This window comes from Cervus canadensis, chromosome 10 (genome assembly GCF_019320065.1).
Source record: "Cervus canadensis isolate Bull #8, Minnesota chromosome 10, ASM1932006v1, whole genome shotgun sequence".
NCBI classification, from domain to species: Eukaryota; Metazoa; Chordata; class Mammalia; order Artiodactyla; family Cervidae; genus Cervus; species Cervus canadensis.
In genome coordinates this window covers 36,413,274-36,439,352 of record NC_057395.1, presented here as the reverse complement: position 1 = coordinate 36,439,352, position 26,079 = coordinate 36,413,274, and the positions used below count along the sequence as shown (strand labels likewise).

The following is a 26,079-nucleotide window of genomic DNA, read 5'->3' as shown; positions in this document are numbered from 1 at the left end:
ATCATAAATAATAATAAACTATGTTCAGTGCTGGCAGTCAGAAGATGGAGCAGTGATGGAGCAGTCTGTGGACTCTGTACAAAAGACATGAAGTGACCACGTGTTTCCACAGTACGGGTGACTTCCATGCTTTCTTAGTACTAGCTTTTTATTTTTCCAGTGATTTAGAATATACCTGACCAAAATTCAGTGGGGGTGGGGGGTACTACAAGTGCCCATCTGAAGTTTTTTTCCTTTGGAATTGCATTAGCAATTCAAATAAAACATCATTCAATACAACTAGAGATTATCATACTAAGTGAAATAAGTCAGAAAGAGAAAAACAAATACCATAGGATACAACTTGTACGTGGAATCTTAAACATGGCACAGATGAGCTAACCTACGAAACAGAAACAGATTCAGGAACATAGAAAACAGACTTCTGGTTGCCACGGGGGAGGAGGTGTAGGGGAGGGAAGGACTGGACTTTGGGGACTAGCAGATGCAAGCTGTCATACACAGGATGGATAAACAAGGTCCTACTGGATAGCACAGGGAACTGTATTCAATATCCTGCGATAAACCATAATGGAAAGGATATAAAAAAGAATATATGTGTGTGTTCGCTGTACAGCAGACATTAACAAAGCCTCGTGTATCAACTATACGTAAACAAAAATCTTTTTTAAACCAGCAAAATAAAAGAAACAAAATAACAACCAAAAACATACATAGGCAAACAAAAAGTCATTCTCTTTTACACAACCTAAGTGTTACCTGTGGAATAGATATAGTAATTATGTTACATGTGTGTCAGCTCCTTGTCAGTTGACCTTTGCTTCCAGATCATGGGAAATAATGTCAAGAGGGAGCATGTTGCTTATCTTTTTCACTGTACTGCTGGATTTTCTTTAAATGTTTTCAGGTGCACAACTTCTATAGAAAATGTTCAAGTTTTAATGAGATAGAAATGATTTTCAGTCGCAAATGAGGACCAGGAAAGTCAACTTAATTTTTCAGAGTGGACACCGTATGCCTCTCCGAATGCATTGCATTCTTATTTTTTATGCTTGTTCTGGCTTACTCCATTCAGATGGTTTATAAACAGCAGAAGTTTATTGCTCACTGTTCTGGGGGCTAGAAGTCCAAGATCAGGGCGACAGCAAAGTCAGGTTCTGGTGAGTGCCCTCTTGCTAGTTGTAGGGTGCCAACTTCTCATGACATCCTCACGTGGTGGATGGGGCTTGGGAGCTCTGTGAAAAAGTCGTGAAAGTGTCAGTTGCTCAGTTGTGTCCAACTCTTTGTGTCCTCATGGACTGTAGCCCGCCAGGCTCCTCTGTCCATGGGATTCTCCAGGCAAGAATACTGGAGTGGGTCGCCATTTCCTTTTCCAGAGAATCTTCCCAACCCAGGGAATGAACCCGGGTCTCCTGCTTCACAGGTAGATTCTTTACTATCTGGGCCACCAGGGAAACCCTTGGGAGCTCTGTGGGGCTTCTTTATTAGAGGGCCAGTCCCACTCGTGAGGGCGGGGCCTAATCCCTCCCTAAGGTCCCGCCTCCTAATACCGTCACTTTGGGGGTTATAATTTTAACATATGGATTGGAAAGGGGGATACACACATTTGGCTTCCCAGGTAGTTCAGTGGTAGAGAATCCGCCTGTCAACGCAGGAGACCTGGGTTCCATCCCTGGGTTGGGAAGGTCCCCTGGAGAGGAAAATGGCAGCCCACTCCAGTATTCTTGCCTGAGAAACCCCATGGACAGAGGAGCCTTACAGGGTATATAGTCCATGGGGTTGCAAAGAGTCAGACATGACTGAGCATGCACACACACTTTCAGACTGTAATCTACCTAGTTGAAATAATTTAGGAGAAAAGGCAACATGTCATTGTACTACTCAGACTCTATTCATATGCTCCATTTCTCAGTTATGGGTTTAGCACAGGTTTAAGACAAACCTCCCAGAGTCCTTGGAATTTGGTGTTAACTGTTTCTGGAGCAGTTTTATGAAAAACAGGGCTCCGTTTTCCACTTTGGGTTTTAAATAATTCATTGATACTCATCCTTGAAAATATCTCCAGAATCTGTGCTACCAGCCATGAAAGTTTTATCACCACCATCTCGTGAGAGCTCATTTGTTAACTGGGAAGCAGTGATAAGCCACACTTCCTCCAAAGGCAGAAGGTACCGTTGTCACTGGACCCTGGTCTTCTGCTTGCGAGCATTTGCTCTTAGCTACTCCCGAGAAGGCCACTGGTGACAGAGATACCTCTGAAGCCAACTATCCTTGTTAAAATGTCAGTCCAGCCCACTGTTAAGGTAGCAGTCATTTAAAAATAAATTAATAAATAAAAACGTGGCTGGTATCTCTGAACACAAAGGACAATATAAAAGTCATGTGTGCACACACATGTATGGTTTTGACTCCTTCCTAAAAAGAACCACTTAGGGAATTTCCTGGCAGTCCTGTGGTTAGGACTCCATGCTTTCAATGCTAAGGGCACAGGTTCAGTCCCTGATCAGGGAACTAAGATCTTGTAAGCCACGAAATGTGGCCAAAAATAAAAATAGCCACTTAAAAATTGGAAATTGAAGTCCCAATTTTCAAGTGGAAATTGAAGCAGTTGAAAATTAAATCCCAAGCATTTATATCACATCCTTTGAGCTTCCCCTTTGACTCAGCCTTGCAGATGTTTCATGGGCCCCGGGCCTATCACCACTCCTCTGTTCCTGGGACATCAGCAGGAAAAGCTCAGAGGAGCCCTTGTGAATTCACAGGATTGAGGAGGCAGCAAGAAGAATTTCTCTACCAAATTTGGCCATTTCCACAGAAACCACTCTGTGGCCTCTCAATAAAATATCCTTGTGGTCAGTGTTATATGAGGCCCTCCCAAGATCAGCAAAAGGTTTGTCTGATCATCCAGTGTTGCCCAGAGGAGTGAGGGTCATCACCTTTCTACCATCCACCTAAATTCCAGCAAGGAAACATGTTAACATTTCCTCCCAGTGAAAGCTTGGAAAGGGGAGGTACAGAAACCAGGTTAATCTAAACTGTAGTTGGAGAAGGTGTACCACATTACGTAACCTTAGAAACCCAAGCAGGAAGGAGATTGCCGATCTTTACAGGTTCAGTGATGGATGACACCAGACTGCTGTGAGCTCTTGTGTGGTATAACCTGCTGGTGGCGCGTGGCGCTCATAGTCCTCTAGTCTCTACTTTTGCAAGTGTTTGAAGTTTTGCAGGATGGAAAGTTTAAAATACTATATAAAATTAAAAACCAGATAGTGAGCTCTCTGCTGACTAGAGAAAAACCTAAAGAGAAACTGATGAGGCCTCCTCTGGTTCTCCTGGGTGAAATAGAGCTCACTTCTTTTTTCCACCTCTTGTTCTCATGGTGTTACTTCTTAGACCAACCTGTGACATGTACGTGTGAGTGTGTATTTGTGTCTCTGTCTGCATACATGCCTACTCATTTAGCACCTACCTCCCCTGTTATTATACAGTCTGCAAGAACTATGTCTGTTTTGTACATCACTGTTGCAAGGGAGCCATAAACAGAGTTCCAAAGATAGATGTTGCATGAATGAATGAATAAAATGAATGCATGACAAGTAAATACTGATTCATCTTTTTCTTCTTTTTTGTTTTCTTTTAGTTGCAGAATTAAGAAAAATCTTTGAACCAAAGAGGAAAGAATTTTTAGAAATGAAAAGGTAAGATATTCATTGTACCTAATGAAGAAGCAGAAGAGTTTGCGGAGCAGTAGCCAGTGTTTCCGTAGAACCGATGCCCCTGACTCACTCTGCCTCTGCTGGTGTCTCGCACAGAAAGGAAAGAATTGCCCGGCGCTTAGAAGGAATTGAAACCGACACGCAGCCCATCCTCTTGCAGAGCTGCACGGGCTTGGTAACTCATCGCCTGCTGGAGGAGGACACACCCAGATACATGCGTGCCACAGACCCGGCCAGCCCGCACATCGGTGAGCTTATGGCCGGTGGGCCTCTTGTCAACCTTTCTTTTTTTTTTTTTAATTTTTAACTTTATTTATTTTTGGCTGTGCTGGGTCTACGTGGCTTTGCGGGTTTTCTCTAATTGTGGTGATCGGGGGCCACTCTAGTTTCGGTGCGCAGGCTTCTCTCTGCAGTGGCTTCTGCTGTTGTGGCGCACAGGCTCTAGGCGTGCGGGCTCAGTAGCTGTGGCACATGGGCTTAGTTGCCCCACAGCATGTGGAATCTTAGTCGCTGGACCAGGGATCGAACCCATGTCCCCTGTACTGGCAGGCTGGTTCTCAACCACTGGACCACCAGCAATTCCCTATCATCAGCATTTTCCATCCAGCACTCCTGGAAAAGGAGATATTGCAACAAGTGAACTGCGCAGATTGTAATGCTTTTTAAGATATGTCTTTGTTAAAACCAGCAGCAACACCCATGTCAGCTCCACCATGCCTCCCAGCTGTGGTCCCCTGGTGTCACAACAAGAAAGGACCCCACTGTTGAGTAATTGATGACCAATCATTTCTCTCCCACCCCAGCCTGGGCCCCACCAGGGGCAGGTACTGGCTCTTTCTCTCCATCCCCTCAGGGCCCCAGCTGTCAGAGATCCTCAGGTTTGTTTGGGAAAGGGCTGAATAAGACAAGCATCTCTTATATATAATGGGTTTAAACAGAATGCCCTGATGCCCAGCACAGGGCTGAGCTGCTCGCAGCAGGGAGCTTGACAGGCAAAGGTGGACCTCAGATGCTTAGGGGCCTCACTCTGTGTTTACGCACCAAATATCCTCTTTAAATTATTTGAATAGGTGTAATTTAAAATGCATTGTATATTTATTTCTTGTTAAATAACATGTCAAACATGACTTAGTTTTTCTGTGGTTTCTCAGATGTCGATATGAGCATCAGATATCCCACGTGACCTTAGGAGAAGATGGCATATACGGGGCTGCTCTTCCTGTCTGCATCCCAGGTTCTGCTGCTCCGTGCTACTGCTTTTAATAGCCATCATCTTCTAGTTTCTTCTTCAGAGGGAGTTGCTAGTCTCCCTTCATAATGTGATCAGTTTGCTTGTCTCTATGGTTTCTGGTTTTCTATGGCCAGAAAACTAGAGAACTCAGATTTTTTTTTTTTCTCATCACACACATGAAGAATCAAGAATAGCCAGAGTACCAAAATATATGGCCATAAATAAATCCTATTGTATATAAAATGTATCATATGATCATGTAAGCATCACGTTAGTCAGGAAGCATTATCTAACAAACTTGTCTTGGGAAAAATGGGATGGCAGTGGGGAGAGACAATGTCCCATCGTCACTTCCTACTCAACACAAAAATAAGATTCAGTGACTCATCATTAATTATAAGAGAAGAATTAAAAATATGGAAACAAAAATGAATATTTAGGTCCAGTTGAATGGAAATGGACTTTCAAAACACAGAAATAGTGGTAGAAATCACCAATGACCAGGTCAATTGATTTGACTACATAATGAACATCTGTGCCTCAAAGACAATCTTCAACAGACTTCACAAAAAGTTAAGTTTGGAAATATTCATGAAAAAATAAAGAGCTATATAATTTTACGTAAATTGATTAAATGACACTATGAATCAAAAGAATATAGAGCAACAAGCTTGACAAGATATTCTAGAGGAGAAAAAGATAATAAAATGGCTACTAAACAATTGAAAAATGCATGCATCCTCTTTTTCCTGGTAATCTAGGGCAATTTTTAATTTTTTGGAGAAACGACATCATGACAAACATTTTTAGAAATATGGAAGTATTTATATAAATCCAAAATAGAGGTGTAAAATGAAGTACAACAGATACAGATAGATAATAAATTATATGATTATTTGATATTCTCATTTATAGTTTTATATGTTACAAGTATGCTTTCTTATCTGTATTTTTTATTGAAATATAGCTGATTTACAGTGTTGAGGTAATTCCTCCTGTACAGCAAAGTGATTCAGTTATACATATATACACATTCTTTTTCATATTTTCAAAGGTGATTTTTTTAAAATTATCAGTGTTTGTGAGAGAACATAAATTTCAGGTTTCATTGTAAGTTGATGCAAACTATAGAAATTAATTTGTCAATCTAGCAAGTATCTTAAGATAAGGTACCTACTGATAAAGCAATTCTACTTTGACGCAACTATCTTTTGTAGTTGTAATCAGAAAATAAGATGGATTAAAAGTTAGAATCAACTTAAATGCCTAGAAATATGAGACTGCTTAAATTGATTCTAGGGTGCCTGTTAGATAGAATATGATAAAGCCTTAAAAAAATCTTCAAAATAAGATTTGCAAGTGGGGAAATGCTTTATGTAGAACATTAAGTTTATATAAAATATGAGTTACATAGGAAAAAATCACTAAGACTAGAAAGAGTATATAGAAAAGTTTAGCAAATTATGCATTTATTTATTACTGATGATTATAGATCAGTGATTATTGGTGACTTGGGGGCTAACTTTCCTGTGTTTTCATTGTAGACCTTTTCTACATGCATAGTATAGTTGGAAAAAACCACTTCTGTTAACAAAGACCACCACCGCTACCTGGCGGATATTGACATGGCCCGTTATTATTATGGTTACTATCAGAAACCACAATCTGTCACTTGTCAAATTACAGGAGTTCAAATATCTGTTATCCTTTCTAGAGGGCTCTGAACACATCCTCTGGCCTCACACATGAAATATTAAACTCAAAAGCAGAAAAGTACATGAGTAAGGGGAAATGACTGAGGAGCAGTGAAGGCTGCTGAGACTGAGCTTTAAGCCGAGGCCAGGCCTGACATGGCTTGTGCGGCACAGAGCATCTCAGCACTTAATGTATTTCCCTGCAGACCTCAGACTTCTTCAGCCTCCCAGGTAAATCATTGTAGGCAGCCCCAAGGAGGTGAGAAACTTGTTCTTCACAGCCTGGCCGCTCAGCGTGTTGTGTACAGAACAGAGTAGAATAAATGCATGTCTTTGACGGAATACTGTGCATATGATCTTCTTGTAGGTCGATCAAATGAAGAAGAAGAAACTTCAGATTCTTCACTAGAAAAGCAGACTCGGTCCAAACAGTGCACAGAAACCTCAGGCATCCATGCTGACTCCCCCTACAGTTCAGGCATCATGGACACCCAGAGCCTCGAGTCCAAAGCCGAAAGAATCGCCAGGTACAAAGCAGAGAGAAGACGGCAGCTGGCAGAAAAGTATGGGCTCACCCTGGATCCGGAAGCGGACTCTGAAACTCCATCTCGATACAGCAGGTCCAGAAAGGACCCCGAGGCTGCGGAGAAAAGGGGGGGAAGAAGCGAGCGATCAGCCGAGTCCAGCAGAGACTCCGGCTCGTCCTACTCCAGGACTGAGCTCTCGGGGCTCAGGCCCTGCGTGGCTGAATCCAAGGACTATGGCCTGCACCGGAGCGACGGTGTTTCCGACACAGAGGTGCTGCTCAACGCAGAAAACCAAAGACGCGGTCAAGAGCCCAGTGCCACCGGGCTGGCCCGAGACCTGCCCCCTGCAGGGGAGGTCTCCTCTTCCTTCTCGTTCTCCGGGCGAGACTCTGCCCTCGGTGAAGTGCCAAGGTCCCCAAAGCCAGTGCACAGCCTGCCCAGTCCATCATCTGGGCAGCCGGCCTCCCCAAGCCACTCCACCAGTGACCTACCACTCCCTGCGGAGGCTCGAGCCACGTAAGTGTTGACCCACCATCACCTACATCCCCTCTGCCGCTTCTGTGTCTGAGATCTGGGGTCCTCAGCGCTCTGCAAAGTTCTTGGCTAGCTACAGAAATAATGATATTGATGATTTTTTTTTCATTTTCACAATGTCAACGCAGGTTCTACCAAAGCAGGAAGCTTCCCAGTCTTAAAGTTATCAGTTTAGTTCTTGGTATGTTCTTTTTTAAAAGAATAAACTGAACAGGTGTCATGGCGACACATTTTCAAGATCTTTCTTCTATTTCTCACCTGCCTTTAACAAGTGTCTTTTCCTTCGTTTTCCTGTGATCAGACCCAAGACTTTGGAGCCATTGTTTCTGTTGCTGTCATCTAAAATCACAAAGTGGAAGGACACCACTAACCAATTTCCACTGGGTCTCAGTTTAGGTTATGTGAAGTATGCCCAATATACACCGAATATGACTATAACACATGTTACGTCAGTATATCGGCATGCTAAGGATACTGCTGTGTATCAAAGCACCTCATTGAAAAGATCCACCAGTAGGAGAAATTGCTGTGTCACAGAGTCAACGAATGGAAATTCAGAGGATGGATAAAATCAGAAAGTCAGATTCCCCAAGAGGATATATGTTTCTTTCTCAATTAAATATCTAAGTTTAAATTTGAGTTCAGTTTAGATATTTCAATCTAAAAAGTGTGCTGAGCAATTAGAATGCAATTGACATAAATCTCCTACTTCATGGTTTAGGCTAATTGTCTAGGCAGACTCCTAAATGTATTTTTTCAGTTCAGATAAACATTAGCTTTGCAGGTGAATTGAGGGGGATAAGAACCTGAGATCAGGCAAATTTATTCTAGGGAAAAGAAAACATGATGGAAAATACTGCTGTTTATTCCACGTTTGACAAAGTAAATATGGCCATCTTCACGCGGCAGTTTTACATCTAAAACAGACTATTTCAGTTATTGAAGTGTATTGACTCCGAGACTGGCTGCTACTGGCTTGACCATCTAGACTAGAATATTTAGAGATGTTAGCTTCTAAGAGAATTCAATAGTACGGATACTGATTGTATTTTGAGGGCCTTTGTTCATCCTTCAGACTTAACTGCTCAAAATTTAGGGACTTATTGTCTCATATTTTGAAACATGTGTTATACTCATATTCTTTTGTTTTGGGAAATTTGCATCTCGTAGTAAAAACAGTGTTCTTGGTTTAGTTATACTCTGTCAAAGCAAACTCTTAGTGAGCTATGTGAGCAGGACAAAGGAACCTAAACAAATTAGAAAGTTGGAGTTGTGTGGGTTACATGGTTTAAAAAATAACAAGGAATCCAATTTTTGATTGCCATATCGTGAAAACTGTTTATCATCACGGTGTCTGGGTTAACCATCTACATCACATATCATCAGTTCTCAACAAGATTTTTGAAGCCGTTATAATAATAAAAACCGTGCAGCATATTCCAGGTAAAATGATAGGATATATAATAGTTCTGTGTGAGTTAAAATCTCAATATTCAAAAATATATATCACTTAAAATCTTAAGAGCTCACTTCCTTCTAGGTTTTGTTGTTTTTTTTAAATTTTTGGCCGCGCTAGGTCTTCACTGCTGTGTGGGATTTCTCTAGTTCCAGAGAGTGGACCTACTCTTTAGGTGAGGTGCCCAGTCTTCTCAGAGCAGAGCAGAGTAGGGCGCGTGGGCTCAGCAGCTGTGGTGCGCAGGCTCCAGACCCTACAGCACGTGGAATCTTCCTGGACCAGGGATCAAACCTATGTCCCTGTAATGGCAGGCGAGTCTTAACTACTGGACCACCAGGGAAGTCCCCTCCTGGTTATTTGACGAGGCATGTTACCTGGGAGTGTTTAGACACCTCGCCTCTGCTTGACAGTGCCTTTCTTTCACAGAAGAAAGGCTTAAAAGACTGAAGAAATTGTAAAGGAGTTTGCAAGGAACCACATGCCTTATTTTTTGAAGCCACTCAAGACATACAAATTTGCCGGCCAAGAAACACAAAGCATTTCCTATAGAGAAAGAAAAGACCAGAGATGTGTTTACATTAAAAAGCAAGGAAAGTAATGTGTGACAGGTATGATGTTAAAATAGCATTGGGATTTAGTCTGCAGTGACTCCATTTGTTCAGCGTTTAAAGATGAATTTAAGTGGATTAACATTCCGCTGGTAGTCCTTTCTCTAGAGCCAGGAAATTCAGATGTCAGGGAGTCATTGTTGTCTGACTTCCGTTTGGGGAGAAGAGAGACAAAAAATACTTTGTGAATTAAAACAAGAAAGAACTCTTGGTGACTCAGTAACTGTAAGTGAAAATAAGATGGTATCTGACCTGGAAATATGTGACAGAGAAGTTTAGAAGATTAAGAAATGACCAGAAAAATATCTACAAATGGCAAAACAATTGAATAGCATATTGGATTTGTCCTATCACTGAAATGGAATCTTTTTCTTACTGTTATGCTTTACTGTTTCATCCCTGTAAATCTCTGAATTAGGCGGTTTGAGGATTATTTATCTCTGAATTGTCACTCCTGTTCCATCATTTCATCTTGTGCTCACTAGGAAGAGGCTGCTGTTTCTTTCATTAATTAAATAGGAATACATCACTCATGAAAATAACACCCAAAGACTTCACACAGTGTCCTAAAAATTCAAATGTGAGCCAGATATTGAATGCATAGTTTTTTATATGTTCTCATATATGCCAATGCAAATATATGTACAAACAGAATAATCATTAGTTCTTATACTTGTACCATACTGTTTTTAAGCATTATAAGGTTAATAACAGTTTTTAGGGCAATATTTAGCCAAGTGATAAGTTTATTTTAATAGCTCAGTTGGTAAAGAATCCACCTGCAATGCAGGAGACTCCAGTTTGATTCCTGGGTCAGGAAGATCCCCTGGAGAAGGAATAGGCTACCCACTCCAGTATTCTTGGGTTTCCTTTGTGGCTCAGCTGGTAAAGAATCTGCCTGTAATGCAGGAGACCTGGGTTTGATCCCTGGGTTGGAAAGATCCCCTGGAGAAGGGAAAGGCTACCCACTCTGGTATTCTGGCCTAGAGAATTCCATGGACTGTACAGTCCATGGGGTCTCAATAGAGTCGGACACGACTGAGCGACTTTCAGTTTCACAATGATTCATTTATATGATAGAGAAGATGTGTATGTATGTGTGTTATATATATGTGTGTATGTATGATTGTAACAGAATCTTTAGTTCAGAAATCCTGTTGTCCAGGAGTTCAGATGAAAATATTGTTATATAACAAACTAAGAACATACATAGTGACAGCAGATACATTATATTTTTACATATTTATCTCTATATATTACTATAGTGGTAATAGAGAATAAATCACATGCTAACCACCATTCCCTCATCCTACCAAATCCTGTAAATTTGGAATTTCAGGAATTGTGTTTTCCAAGTAGATGGTGTAACTGAAATGAACCATTCTTTGTTAATTTGGCCACTGTGAATTTTAGAATAAAATTCCAAGGGATTGGGAGCCTTTGTATTATTCAAAAATTTTAAGTCTGAGCTCCATTAGAAATCTTAAATCCAAAGCTCTTGTCAATTTGCTGTTTGGTGCATCCCTTAATGTCACAAACAATAAAGTGTACCATCTGGGTTAATTTTGTGAGTGCAGAAACCCCGCCCCAAGTCCCACACCTGCCCTCCTCCTGAGCATGTATATTTCCCTACAGGAACTGGAAAGAAGAGAAGCACACCTAATTTTCTAGTGGTGATCTGCTCTAGAGAACCCCTGGGGTTTTATTATTATTATTATTATTATTACTCTCCTGGGATCCCCACCACTCCTTTTCCCACTTAGCGAACTATCATTCATGGCCAGGAAAATGATGGTGGGGGTTTCATGCAGCGCTGGCGCTGACCTTTGATCGGGGGTGGCCGCCATTGGTGAATGATGGCTTGAACGGGGCTTCTTCAGAGCTGTGCCTGGCCGCACAGTAGACCAGGGCCCCCTCCAGAATGAACCATTTCTGCAACTCTGTGACATGCAGACTCTGGCCATCCAGGAAGGAAGCAGGATTATGATGCAGTCTTGCCCTTTCTTTTTTCTTTTTCTGTTTTAATTCAAAACTGTTTTGTTTTGGGAATTCCCTGATGGTTCAATGGTTAGGATTCTGTTCTTTCACTGTCAGGAGCAGGGGTTCAATCCCTGGTCAGGGAACTAAGAGCCCATAAGCCGTGTGCTGCAGCCAAAATAAACAAACAGTTTGGTTTTTTTAATTTTATTGAAGCATAGTTAATTTCTGCTGTACACTAAAGTCTTTTTCATGTTCTTTTCCATTATGGTTTTTCAAGAATATTGACTAGTTCCCTGTGCTATACTGTAGGACCTTGATGTTTATCCATTCTGTATATAATCATCTGCATCTGCTAATCCCAAACTCCCAGTCCATCTCTCCCCCACCTTTCCCCCTTGACAACCACAAGTGTGTTCTCTATGTCTGTGAGTCTCTTCCTGTTTCATAGATATGTTTATTTGTGTCGTATTTTATATTCCTCATTTAAGTGGTGCCTTATGGTATTTGTCTTTATGATGTACTTTACTTAGTATTATAATCTCTCTAGGTCCATCCATGTTGCTGCAAATGGTGATATTTCATTCTTTTTTATGGTTGAGGAATATTCCGTTGTGTATGTACACATCACATCTTCTTTATCCATCATCTGTTGATGGACACTTAGGCTGTTTCCATGTCTTGACTATAGTGAATAGTGCTGCTATGAACATTAGGGTGCACATAGCTTCTCAAATTAAGAGTTTTTATCCTTTATTTCTGATCATTTTTGTGCATCTCTCCCAGTGAGAGATGCACAAAAAATCGTCTCCAGAGCCTGGAGCTCGTTTTAGTTAATTGGAGAGATGCTGAGTGAGACAACTGCCTCTTGACCATTGGCATTCCTGGGTCAGCTTCTGTCTCTGCCACGGCAGGAAATTTCCTAACACAGTGTCTACATTGGGGCAGAATGTCATGGGAACAGAGATCTCTGAGGATCTACTCTCTAAAGAGTCCGCTGGGTACTTCTCACGTGTCTGTGTTTGTATTGGACAGGATTGCTTTCACCTTTCATTCCTGTCTCCCCAGACATCACCCTTGTCTTGTTCTTCTAGCTTTGGGCCGTTTCTACAGTTAACTCATTGCCATTTTTTTTTTTCTTTTCATTTTATCCTGTTTTCACTGTCAAGTGTCCGTTTCTATCCACTGAACAAAACAAGATGATGTCACCCAAAATACTAGCTGGTATGTCCTAAAAATTCAAATGTCTGATAGATTTTAAAATACAATATTTTGCCTGGGTGCTTGTGGCTTTGCACATTCATACACCCGTGTGAATGTGCAAAGCAATCATTCGCAGTTTTTCCAAACAAGCAACTTTCAGCAAGTAAACTGTTAATTTGAATGAGATGCTGGTGTTAATAGCTATTCTTCTTAAACTGAATCATGTTTTATAATTAGGGGCTGTTATATAATTAGAACTAGACACCCACAGGGTGAAACCAATTTTACTGTGCTGGATTTGACTTCATTTTGGTGGCAGGAATCACTTTTTTGTCCATTAACTCTTAGGGGTTATGAGGAGTCAAAGCATGTCATTTTATTAGATACTTAGGGATGCAAACCTGGAGCAACTCCTTTCCATGACAACTTAGGGCGAGTTCTTATTTCTTGGTGATATAATTCTCCAATTGCCACATCATAAAAAAAAAAAAAGTTCTCTTATACTCAAGGTCACCATCTCTTTCACAGGTAACCCTATAGCCCTCTTCTGGGGAGGTAGCCACTGCCCAATAGAGAGCTGGCTCACCCCAGGACCCCACAGAATAGATACTGTGTTAAAGAATGTTAAATTCTTAAAACCAGAAATAACCTGGGAGATTATTTAGTTTAAAACTCTATTTTATACATGAAAAGCCCTGAAGATGAAAGACTTTAAGTAACTGGATTAGGACCATATAGCTGAGTCCATGATCCGGTCAGTCATTCAAGGTCTCTGAATCCATCAGAGTTCTTTCCATGACACGTTGCTCTTGTTATTAATGTCAGTTCTATTTTCCATCATAGTAGAAAAAAGAAGTAGCTGTTTTTGCCCTTTGAAGGCTAGAAACTTTAGGATATGAGATTAGGGATATTGTAGAAAACGTTTATGTGGATTTACATAAGGTATTTAAAAACCTCATCCCCATAAACAAAATGAAAACTTGTAGTCAGGGCGGGGGGAAACTCAAACTCAGTAGGTATCTGTCCATCCACCCATACCTCAGAGGTCTTGATTTATGGGTTAATTTCAGCTCTGAAGTAGTTTAGCTATTCATTCAAGAAAGCTATCTTGTGCCAGGCACTGTGCTTCTGGGTAGGCATGTCATTTTTTTTTTCTAATTGTGTGAGTTAACCACAACACAGTGGGGTAAATAAGATTATAGAGCCCGAGGTTGGGTGCCATGGGAATACCAAGATAAGTTGTTCATCCTTCCTCCTTGGAGAAGTGGTCGTGGTTGAACTAAGTCCTTAAGGATGTGGTGAGTTTGCTAGACATGGAGAGGTGGCTGCTCCAGGTGACCTAGAAGGAAGGGGATGGGACAAGTTGAGATAGTCAGGTGGGGACCACCTATGGGGCAACTTATGACAAGGAATTTGGCCTTCTCCTGGTGGACGGTACAATGGGAAATGCCCAAAGGATTTGAAAACAAGGATGCTTTAGAAGTATGTACTTTAGAAAGAATACTCTGGAGGAGTGTGGGGGATTCGGCTGAAGGAGAATTCATTCCAGTCAGGGAGGCCACTAAAGAGGTGAATGCAGTTACCTACACATGAGGTGATGAAGTCTCTGGTTCCATATTGGCATTGGTTCTTAACTTGGTCCTGTTTGGCATTTCATTAGGTGATCTGGGAGATACCAATTTCTGGAGGAGGGATTGTAAGTACATTTGATGATAGGAAAAAAAAGCGGGGGAGAGGGAAGAGATTAGAGGGGATGGGGGAGAGAAAGAAGGAAGAGACTACAGGAGCATGGAGGCGAAAGAGCACCTGTACCTAGAATAATGGTAGGAAACTAACAAGATGAAATTTAAGAAAGTCCTGTATTTAGAAGGGGAAAAAAAAAAAATCAGTGTATAAATTCAGGATTGGAGAAACTTGATTTACTAGCAGTTCATGTGAAGCAGACCTAGGAATTTTAGTTGACAGTAAGTTCTTTATGTGACTGCCAAGATGGCCAGTCCAATCTTAGAGGACATTAATGAATGTGAATTGTCAACAACACAGGTAGCACTGGTCCGCTTGTGTTCGACAGTGGTCAGGTCACATCTGGGGGTCTCATTCTCACTGAGCTGTTGACCAACGAGAATACTTCCAGAGAGTCCACCTTCACACCTGCCCTTTGTATAACCAAGTTTGTATAACCTTCTTCCTGTCTTAATAGAAACCAGAGTCATTTTTGGAATCTCTTATACATTCTGTGCTGCTGGACTCCCAAACCAGTCTGTTCTTCTCTTTATCAGATTGTCCTTTTCCCAGTATGGTTATAAAGCTGAAACTTGACTTGCCACAGGGAGCCCTAAGTATATCTGTTTGACTTCTAGTTGATGATGTTTCTGCCGAAAGGGGGAAAGGGAAGAAGGACCTCATGTACCAAATGAGGTGTCTCACAAATGCAGCTTCCCGTGTGCTTCATGTCTCAGGAAGAGGGACATCTAGATGACCAGTATCCTACATCAAAGCTGACACACCCAGATAAGGATGTTAGCAGTTTTGTCAGGATTTCCCCAAATATGGCGCGATGAATCTGATATTAAGCCAATCCATAAGATTGGTAAGGATGATCTCAGTGATAGCATTACTTTTGTAGAAGTCTTGCAGGAAGAATAGACACATCTCAGTCATTTTCCCAGCTCCTTCCCAGCATCTAACACATACCAAGGGGCTCCATCAGTTATTTCTGAGTGAATGTTCTGCTGTTTTCCATGTCTTCATGAAGTGTCAAGAAACGATAGCAGTGCTGCTTGAAATAGCCACTCTGCAAACTCTGGATCAGCCCCCAAGGTATAAGGGATTTGCAAGGAATGTAGGCCATGGGTCATTTCCTTCCTCAAGAAAGTTGTGATGGGAAGAAGGGATCACTGAACTACACAGCAGGCTCAGAGACCATCATTTACATTCTGGTCCAAGCCTTTTATCTCACTGTGGACCAGTGACCCCAATCAGCAGAGTATGCTTGGAGCAGCCCTTGTTTATACTTCAGGGCTCTTTCCACTTTGTCTGGGCTTGGAATCCTACATGGTCTTGAGTCCATGTGCTTGTAAATACCATTCAGCTGTGAGTGGGGATTGTGAAACATGAACCAAAGAGTCACTGACTTCTCTGGCGGTCTTGGAACTCAGTCTGAAGCCCCGAAAGGCTGATTCTAGGCTGGTCCCATAACCAAGGCAGTCGAGTTCCTACCTTACTTTGGTTACTTTTTTAGAAGTCAAGTAGGAGACATGGAAACCCATATCCATCTGGAAAGGGGAAGCGTGATCCCCTTGGAAGATCCCGCCAGTCCCTTCCTCAGACTCAGCCGCTCCCTCTGACCCTCCAGTCCATCTGCACATACCTTTCACTCTTTTTCAGCCAACCTTGCAGCATTTAGGCCTTCTGAGCTGAGATTAGCCCTGAGGGAAACTGGGAGAAAGTGGTTATCTCACATGTTTATCTTGCTCCTGACCCCAAAAGACTCTGTTTCTACCTTTTGATTACTCAGGAAGTCTTCACTCCATGATCCAACAGTGAGGCTTCTTAAAAAATTTTATTGAAGTAGAGTTGATTTATAATGTTGTGTTAATTTCTGCTGTATAACAGTGATTTAGTTATACACACACACACACACACATATATATGTATACACATTCTTCTTCTTATTCTCTTTCATTATGGTTTATCTCAGGATATTGAATATAGTTCACTGTGCTGTATAGTAGGACCTTGTTGTTTATCCACTCTCTATATATAATAGTTTGCTTTTGCTGATGCCAAACTCCCAATCCCTCCCTCCCCCACGTCCCTGTTGGCAACCACAAGTCTAGTCTCTGTCCCAGCAGTGATATATGTTTAAATTGAAATATAATTTACATCAAGATGCACATAGTATTTTAAGGACACAGGCCAGTGAGTTTGGGGAAATGTATAATCATTCCCCCTGTCAAGAGAGAAAAGGTTTCCATCACTGCTGTATCTCTGGCCACCAACGTTGATTCTTGACTTTGCAAGGGCCTCACTTAGCTCTCATAGGCTGGTAGTATCATCTATTGAACTCATTATGTTCATGTGAAACTAATCCTTCCCACTGTTAATTTTTTAACCAAGTCTTAATTATTAAAAATAGTTAAGCATAATGTTAAGGGACATAAAACAACATTATCCATGCAAGATTTAAAGAATACGAAAGAACCCAGGGTTTCATTGCCACTATCCAGATGTGATCTCTTTATTTTTTTCATCTTTTAAAATGCTCACCTATTGTTACTACATCTTTAAAAAACAGTACCTGCTGGGCCCCGGAAATACATTTTGTACTTTCATGAAATGATGTATCTTTTCATCTGAGTCTGGGCCTCTCTTGGGCACCCTGCGGGGTTCCATGGTGGGAAGCTGGGTCCCTAACTTCCACTATGTTCCACACTTCTGGGTGCCCATGAATTTGCCAGATCAGTGCTGCACATTTTTTTTTTTTTTTTGCGGGTGTGTCAGGTCTGAGTTGTGGCACTTGGTATCTTCATTGCCTCATTCAGAATCTTTCTTTTGCAGCACAGGGACTCTCTAGTTGTGTCGTGAGGGCCCCAGAGCACACAGGCTCAGCAGTTAGGGCACATGGGTTTAGTTGCTCCATGGCATATGGGATCTTAGTTCCTTGCATTGCAAGGCTGATTCTTCACCACTGGACCACCAGGGAAGTCCCAGTGCTGTCCTTCATCATTTTAGGACCCAAGGCATGCTTCTAATCAAACAGAAGAGATTGGCACAGACATGGAGAACAGACTTGTGGTTGCCAAGGGAGAGGAGGAAGGGAAGAGAAGAACCAGGAGCTTGGAGTTAACAGATACCAACTACTATATGTCGAGAATGAGCAAACAGCCAGGTCTTACTGGATAGCACAGGGAACTATATTCAATGTCCCATGATAAACTATAATGGAAAAGAATATGAAAATACATGTGTGTATAACTGAGTCACTTTGCCGTACAGCAGAAATTAATCCAATATGATAAATCATCTATACTTCAAGAAAAAGAGAAAAAACTTAAGAGATTGAGGTTGCTATTTGATATGAAATGGTTAGGAAAGTGTCTCTAATAGTAGTTGAACAGAGACTTATGTAATGAGAGGCAGCCAGCCATGCAGCTACGGGGGTGGACGGGTCCAGGGAGAAAGAGTTTAGTGAATAGCTATCATTTTGTATAGATACAAAATCAAAGATATAGAAAAAGATTTTTTTTGCTTGTGATGAGAACTCTTAGGATTTACTCTTTTAACAACTTTCATATATATCATGAGTGAGTGAAGTCGCTCAGTTGTGTCCGACTCTTTGCGACCCCATGGACTGTAGCCTACCAGGATCCTCAGTCCATGGGATTTTCCAGGCAAGAATACTGGAGTGGGTTGCCATTTCCTTCTCCAGGGGATCTTCCTGACCCGGGGATCAAACCCAGGTCTCCCGCATGGTAGGCAGACGCTTTACCGTCTGAGCTACCAGGGAAGCCCTCATATATATCATACAGCACTGTTAGTTGTATTTGCCATGTCATATGTTACATCCCTAGAACCTGTTTATCTTATAACTGGCCTTATAATTTTTTAGGGTACTATTAACCGAGTTTTATTCTGATTAATGAAGATTATATTCAGAAAGTTGTATGGCATATGTCACAGTTTGCAATACATTCTATTGTACAAAAAACATCTGGGCCTTAAAATAACTGTGAGGTAGGCATATGAGTTATTAACTGATGATTTTCAAAAGCAAATATCCACTGTGCTGTCTCTATCCCAAGCTATATTGATTGCCTCCTTTCTAAACTTCAGACAATATGCAGAACTATTCCTATGTTTAAATAAATGCTGAGAAATTCGATCCTTTATCACTAGAAATAAAAATGTCTTTCCATAATCTGAGTTTTTTATTTACCATGGGCTCAATGGCTATAATACTAGAGACAGAAAGGTGGGGTCATACATTTGGGTATAGACAGACTGGAGAACAGAGATCCATGCCTAATTGTGACAGATTGCAGTGGTCACAACAAAATGCACAGTAGTGATGATCAACAGGATTTGCCTGGGAGTTTGAAACAAAACCCAAATTAAAATGATTTTTAGAAATGAAGAGAATTTTGTTTTAATTATTATTCTGTTCTTTTGGAAATGTCTTTGATCTGTGTTTCTGGTCTGGTATTGAAGGACTCTTACAAGGTAGGCTGGTGAGATTTTGAGCTGGTAAACATTTTAACTAGCATGTAGAGTTCCCATGCTTTTTTTCTGTTTTGTAAGAGCATGCAGGTCAATGATTTGGGTAGTCCTCCTTTGTCTTGCTTTACATAGTGATGGCAAGATTTTCCTTGCCACTGATTTTTTGGTAACATATCTTCAACTTGGCATTATGACTTTCTCATATTCAGCCTTGCATTATATGTGATTGCGTGTTGAAGAATGAATGTGTCAATCCTATGTTATCTTGCCCAGCACAATGTTGGTTTTTTGATGGCTGGCGTGATGCCTGATTTTCCTTGGCTACTTCTCAGGCCCCAGCTCAGTGCTCTCTACATAGTCAGAACTCAATAAGCATTTATCAATGGACTTACATTAGTATTTGGTAACTGTCGGTTGCATTATTCAGTGATAAATATAAAAGAAAAATGTAGACTAGCAATTAAAGATATGGCCTTATGGAATTTCTTTTTATTCATTGCCCTTATTTCATATGTATTGTTTTACACGGACACTATTTTTACATTTGGCTATTTACCAGTGTACCTTTACAGAACTTACAGATGATAATTTATATTTTTAATTCAACCTCTTACAAGAGAATTGTCTGGCATTTATAGGCAGAATGTGACTGTAGCAGACTCCTGATATTTCCAAATGATCCCACAAAACACTTTATTTGGTGACTTCAGATATATTTGTTCTATCTTGATATCAGTAATAAATGAATGTCTTGGACATTCCAGGCACCGAATAGAAACCCCATGGCAAAGCATGCTCAGACGTTTTCAAAAGCCAGCATTATTCCTTACTTAAGAAAAGTCAGCCTTGAGGGTTTTAAATGATAATAATGAAGTCTGTATATGTGTTGACGTTTTCATAGGCTTTACCTGAAGTTTTGTTTTTTTTGTACAAAATAGTACCGGGAAACCCAAACATGAGTGGTTTCTCCAGAAAGATTCCGAAGGGGACACACCTTCACTTATCAACTGGCCATCCAGGTATCTCCCAAGCTGTCAGCTTGTGTTTAGTGAGTGTGTCCCTGTCCTGCACGTAACTGAAACTAACTTGCCTTTGCCCTCTTTTTGGTGGCAGGGCTTTTGAAAATAACATGTTCAAAAGGGGGCTGCTGGAAGTTGCTTTCTAATCATTCCTTTTGCTCCTTCTACTGCCCTAATGGCTGCTCATACTGTTCCCCTTTGCTTCTCTTCTGGAAAATCTTTTGACTCCACTTCTGGCTTTTGTCCTTTCTCACCATTCACATGCTCCCAGGAGGGAGCGGTAGTGAGCACATAACCAGCATCTCTCGACTGGTCCCTTGAGCCAGGCTAACCACCCAGGGTCCCATCTTATCATCAGCTCCCCTGTCCTGGCCTTCCAGCCTCCTCCTTTCCGTGTTGCCTGTCTCTCAACCAGTTGTCAACTTCCACAGCTACGTATAGGGCATCTGGATTTCAAAGCAGACAAACCCCGTCTCATTTCATTTTTAAGGTTGGGGGCAGGGAGAGACGGAGTAAGAATGAGTAAGTCATTGGCAGGACAAAGCACCCATATATCGAGTTTCTAACAGTCACTTTGTTCTTGGCTGAGGACAACATTCAGATTGTCTCCGATGACAAGGACACATTCCACAGGAGAACTTGAACAAATTAACAAAGCTTATAAATATGAAAACCTCCAACAGTCGCTAGTCTCTGGGAAAAATAACAACTCAGAATGCTTTTCTCTTCCCCCTGAATGGTTCACAGTAACTGCCTTTTATGTGTGTCTTTGACTTTTCTTTAATGAAATACACATATCCTGCATCTTATGTTGAAAGACACGTAGGTGTTTATATCAAATTTAGCAGGATGCCTTTGTCATCTAAGGAAAAATTCCCTTCTAGAAAGTGAATATCACAAGCAATTATTTTTGCTGACTAATCTTAAGCAAATAAAGGTTTCCCATTCCCCAAGAAATCACTTCTCTCACTTCAAAAGCATCCTTTATTTTTAAAGATTATCCCTAGTCCACAGTCCATTCATAAGCAGTTTGAGTAGTTTGTCCTTCCTCACTGTGTGGTATTAAAAAAAAAAAAAAAGTAAAAACAACTAGTTTGCACTATTGAATGTTTACCCTTTGCTAAGCGCTAAACTGCATACTTTGCAAGCATCACATTACATCTTGTTACTATTATTTCCATTTGAAAGATGAAGCAGCTGAGGCAGTTAGGTTATCTGAGACCACACAGCTCAAACTGGCTGACTGAAGCTTTGAAAAGAGGTCTCCTGGGCCCCTCAGTCAGAGGTCTTGGCTACTTTGCTTCCACAGTAATAAGGTTGGTAGCTTTTCCAGTGGATTTCAGTTTTGCTCTCAGCTATTTAAATAGCAGAGCCCTCCCTTTTTGGATTAGTTTTTAACTGAGGGCCTAATGACCATTCCAGTGGGAAGAACATGTTCAGTGCATTCTTTCAACAAAAATCTTTTTTTTTCCTGACATCTCTCTTAGCGCTGGAGTTGCTGGAAGTGATGATGTCTTAACTGGTCATGTGTTTTCTGAATGAATGAATGAATGAATGTTGTCTGCATGGCATGGAAAAATTTGTGACTCTTAAATGCTTGAAAAGGGGTAATCGTTTGCTGTATCTTGAGCTCAATAAAAAAATAACCGTCATCATGAATGCTATGACATTTATAGGAGACAATTACATTTGGTCTTTAGGCTTATATATGCCTGGAAACCACCTCCACCCCAGTCCACAGACTGGGCCTGTCCATGTGGAAAGCTTACCCACTCATAGCCCAGCCTCAGTGCACCCTGGTGCATACCAGCGGTGCATAGTAATGAATTTCCCTGGGCTTCTGAGTATTCGTTTAGTCGGAAGGCATCCATTCTCTCCCAGGATAGCATCTGGCCCCTCCTAGCTTTACAGAAAGCAGAACGAGTTTGTAAACTCAACACAAACTCCTTCCTCTGGCAAGGAGAGTGGGACCCCAAGATGCTTATCCAGTCTCCAGGCATCCCCGGTCTGCACACACATGCTCTCTTCCCCCAGAGCCCTTAAGGCACTTGGCAACTTAAATCCTTTTTCTTTCTTAAAGAGTTAAAGTTAGAGAAAAATTGGTGCGAGAGGAGAGCGCTCGCAGCAGTCCTGAACTTGCCTCCGAGTCCTTAACTCAGAGGAGACACCAGACGGCGCCAGGCCATTACCTGGCCTTTCAGTCAGAGAACTCGGCCTTCGATAGGGTCTCGGGCAAGGTGGCCAGCTCTGCAAGACAGCCCATCCGTGGCTACGTCCAGCCAGCAGAGCCCGTCCACACCATCACGCTGGTGACCTCAGACACCCCAGAAAGCGTCTCCGAGGGCAGCTGGGCGGGCCCAGCCCCCCAGACTGTCACAAAGCCTCCTCCATCAAAGGTTCTAGAAGGTGAAAGAAGAGACACCCCAGTTCTCCATATTTGCGAATCCAAAGCAGAAGATGTGCTCTTCTCTGATGCTCTGGAGAAAAGCAGGAAGACCCTTGCGGTTTTGGAGGATCCTGGGTCTGGGAGAAGCCAGGAAGCCCCCCCTGGAACCGGGGATTTGAGTCAGCCCGCTGTTGGCATAGTTACCACGGAACCTCAGAAGGAATCAGAAAGCCTGGCTCGCCCGCCTACGGCTCAGCGGCAGCCCACCGAGAGGATGGGCAGGAGCGAGATGGTCATGTACGTTCAGAGCGAGGCAGCGTCCCAAGGTCACAGGAAGGAGGCACCCACGCGGAAACACAGGGTCCTCACCCGTTCCCTGTCCGACTACACGGGCCCCCCGCAGCTCCAGGCTCTGAAGGCCAAGGCCCCGGCTTCCAAGCGAGATGCCGAGTCACAGACGTCCAAGGCCGAGTTGGAACTGGGCCTGCTGGACACGAAGGTCTCAGTCGCCCAGCTCCGCAATGCGTTCCTGGAGTCAGCCAGGGCCAGCAGGAAACCTGAGCTGTAGGTGATGTCCACGTGTCCCCCCGATGTGTCACTTGCACGTCCTTGGCAGAGTTATTCACCTTCCGACTTGTGTGGCATCCTGACTTGAGTCTTACCAGCTTAGCTCACCAGTGTGTATAGGGCAGACCATCCAGAACATGGCTCCACGACTACCATTCTGCTTGTGCCTACTAACGGGGCTGGGGTGGGGCGGTGGGAGGTGCCTCTAGAGTATCGGGTCTCTGGAATGTTCCTCCTCCCGACATGCATGGTAGAGGCATGTGGTGGGATTTGCACTGTCTGTGCCTTGACTCACCAGGGTACATAAACCTTTGCTTTCTTCCCTCTCTCTGTGTCCCTTCTGTGTCCCTTCTCCCCACCAACTCTAAAAGCCATTCTCGGGTTGAGGGGTCAAGCGAAGGCCCTGGTGTGGAACGGGAGAGAGGGTCCCGGAAACCGAGGCGCTATTTTTCTCCTGGTGAAAATAGAAAGACTTCCGAGAGATTTAGAACTCAACCCATAACCTCGGCAGAACGAAAGGAATCGGATAGGTAGGCATGTGTCTGTCAAGTACCCTGGTCTAGGAACTTATAAGAAATCCTACGAAAATTTCTACCCCAAGGATGGTTCTGATGCTATTTCAATGGGATGTGATGACTCCATAATTCTTCCATCCAAGCTATAAGGGATGTTTGTTTGGCTGGTATAAATGTGTCTAAAGAATGTTGACCATGATGCCAATATCAGCATACAGTTTTAAATTGCATTCAGATGGTAAGAAATGAGAAACATTAAACATTTAATGTTTTTAAATTTTTATGCCCTTAAGTTAGAATCCAGATTGTCCACTAGATTTTATGGTGAAAATAACTAAGGGGGCTCATATTCAGTTTATCAATGTCTATCTGCATGTTGTATGTGAGTGAGTTTTTATCATATGCTAACACAGAGAAAGGAAAGCGTTTGTCTAAAAGATGATTGTCAGTTGTGTTTAATAGGTCCTACTTGGCCTGGTTTGTCTCCACAAGGTGAAGCACCTGGCCGGGCTGTGTGCACACATACCCCACAGTGTCTGTAATAGTTGCCCATGCGTAGTCACAACTAGAGTTGCTACCAGGAGGATGTTCTTTGAGAGGCTTTAATTGAATTTTTATTTTCACTTTTAATGTGATCCTTGGATCTTCCACTCCAACCAGCTAATTGTTTGTTATTGTTTTTTCACTCATGTCTTTCCTAGGTCAACTTCAAATTCAGAAATGCCAGCTGCCGAGGGCAAGTATTCCTTTTTCTTCTTAATCATCTCATCCCAGATTAGATTTAGATAATAAGATTTTTGCTTTTGAAAAGAATGAGATTATGGAACAATTACTTTCTTTTCAGCAGGTTTTCTTCCTGTGAACATAATAAAACCTATTGAGGTTTTCACAAGAACTTTCCTTTGGTTTTGAAAGAGAGAGCCATGATATTAACCATATTAAAACAATTGATTTCAATCAAAGAAGCAGGTTTTTCTTATTACTTTCTTGTTACTATTTAATAATAAAGAAGAGGAATTCCTTCCTTAAAATCTCTTCTTAATTCCATAATATCTATTCTTAAGTCAAATATAATAGTAGAAAATTATTGCCTGGACAAGAATTTTGTTTGGTGAATTGCAATGGGAATTAGTACCTTTTCACTGAGCGGAAGAATAGCCTTCCTCACCCAGAGGAAAATATTGCCTCTTGTTATTTTTGGGCTTCCCTGGTGGCTTAGACCATAAAGAATCTGCCTGCAATGCGGGAGACCTGGGTTCAATCCCTGGATTGGGACGATCCCCTTTAGGATATTGATTCTTTTATTCAGAAGATTTCCAAGTCCGCCTTGGAAAACTTTTCAGAGACTTTCCCTACATTTTCTAATGATGTTCAGTCTTTATTTGTGACTCTTCACAGATGAAGAAAAGGTCGATGAGCGAGCGAAGCTGAGCGTTGCTGCGAAGAGGCTGCTCTTCAGGGTAAGACGTGCTGAAGGGTCATCAGAGTAAGCCATCGCCTCCTGCAGGCGGTCCCACGGCCGCTCTGGCCCTGGGCTCCTGTGTGATCTCTCCTCCGATGTGGCTGGTGTACCTGCTGCTGCTGACGGTGCTGCCTCCTGGGGGGGTGGGAGGCAGGGCGGGGGGCCTCCTTAGACCCTGCAGTGTCTGCAGAGTAGCCACATTCTGCCGCCCCAGCTCCCTTTCCTCCAGTTGTCCAGGCTTCCACACTGTTTCTCATCTTAGGAGATGGAGAAGTCGTTTGATGAGAAGAGCGTCCCGAAGCGCCGCTCCCGCAACGCAGCTGTGGAGCAGAGGCTGCGGCGCCTACAGGACCGGTCCCACACGCAGCCCGTCACCACCGAAGAGGTGGTCATTGCAGCCACGTAAGTCCCCCTGGGGCCTCTGGGCCTTGGCTGGAAGGCCTTCTTTGTAAAGAGAAATGTAAAGACTTTTAAAATGAGGTGATCAGAAGAGGGTTCAGTTAGAAGCCACCAAAAAGTAGGAGTTTGGGTGTCTGGTGTCCATGAACCTTGTAAAAGGGGTGTGTTACCTATTGTATGTCTCCTAGAAGAACATGAAGGGGAATTTTCTTTTTATTTTTTTTGCCTGGTTTCTTTTTTAATCCCTTTACAATGGAAAATTTAAAATACGAGAGTAGATGGGTTAATGTCCTGAGCGCCCATGTCCATCACCCAATCCCAAGAGCCAAAAACCCCAAGCCCATCTCATCTCGCTCTACCTGTTTCCTGCTGTAGTATTTTCAAGCAAACCCCATATATCATTTTCTCCATAAATATTTTAGTCTGTATCTCAAAACAGACTAAAGATACAGAAAGATTCTCTTGGTTTTTAAATTATCATGACTTCTCTTTTTTTTTTAATTCAGTGGAAGTCTCCAAACAGTGGGAAGTATGTTTTCAGCAGTGCATTCCCATGAGTTCAGTAT

At 42.2% G+C, this 26,079-nt stretch overlaps 1 protein-coding gene across 19 annotated transcripts in view; it reads left to right on the top strand.

Moving 5' to 3' along the window:
* Positions 1-26,079, top strand: part of SVIL (supervillin) — a 255,524-nt gene that overhangs the window by 162,444 nt on the left and 67,001 nt on the right. For 13 of the 19 annotated variants that reach the window (XM_043480288.1, XM_043480289.1, XM_043480290.1 and 10 more), the window contains 9 exons: positions 3,641-3,698; positions 3,813-3,964; positions 7,009-7,684; positions 20,104-20,184; positions 22,265-23,134; positions 23,509-23,667; positions 24,354-24,388; positions 25,051-25,112; positions 25,377-25,516. In XM_043480288.1, coding sequence (XP_043336223.1) covers positions 3,691-3,698; positions 3,813-3,964; positions 7,009-7,684; positions 20,104-20,184; positions 22,265-23,134; positions 23,509-23,667; positions 24,354-24,388; positions 25,051-25,112; positions 25,377-25,516 — 2,183 coding nt within the window. In that variant the 5' untranslated portion in view covers positions 3,641-3,690. The remainder of the gene's footprint in view (positions 1-3,640; positions 3,699-3,812; positions 3,965-7,008; positions 7,685-20,103; positions 20,185-22,264; positions 23,135-23,508; positions 23,668-24,353; positions 24,389-25,050; positions 25,113-25,376; positions 25,517-26,079) is intronic. The other 6 variants (XM_043480300.1, XM_043480299.1, XM_043480297.1 and 3 more) reach the window with 3 other exon arrangements.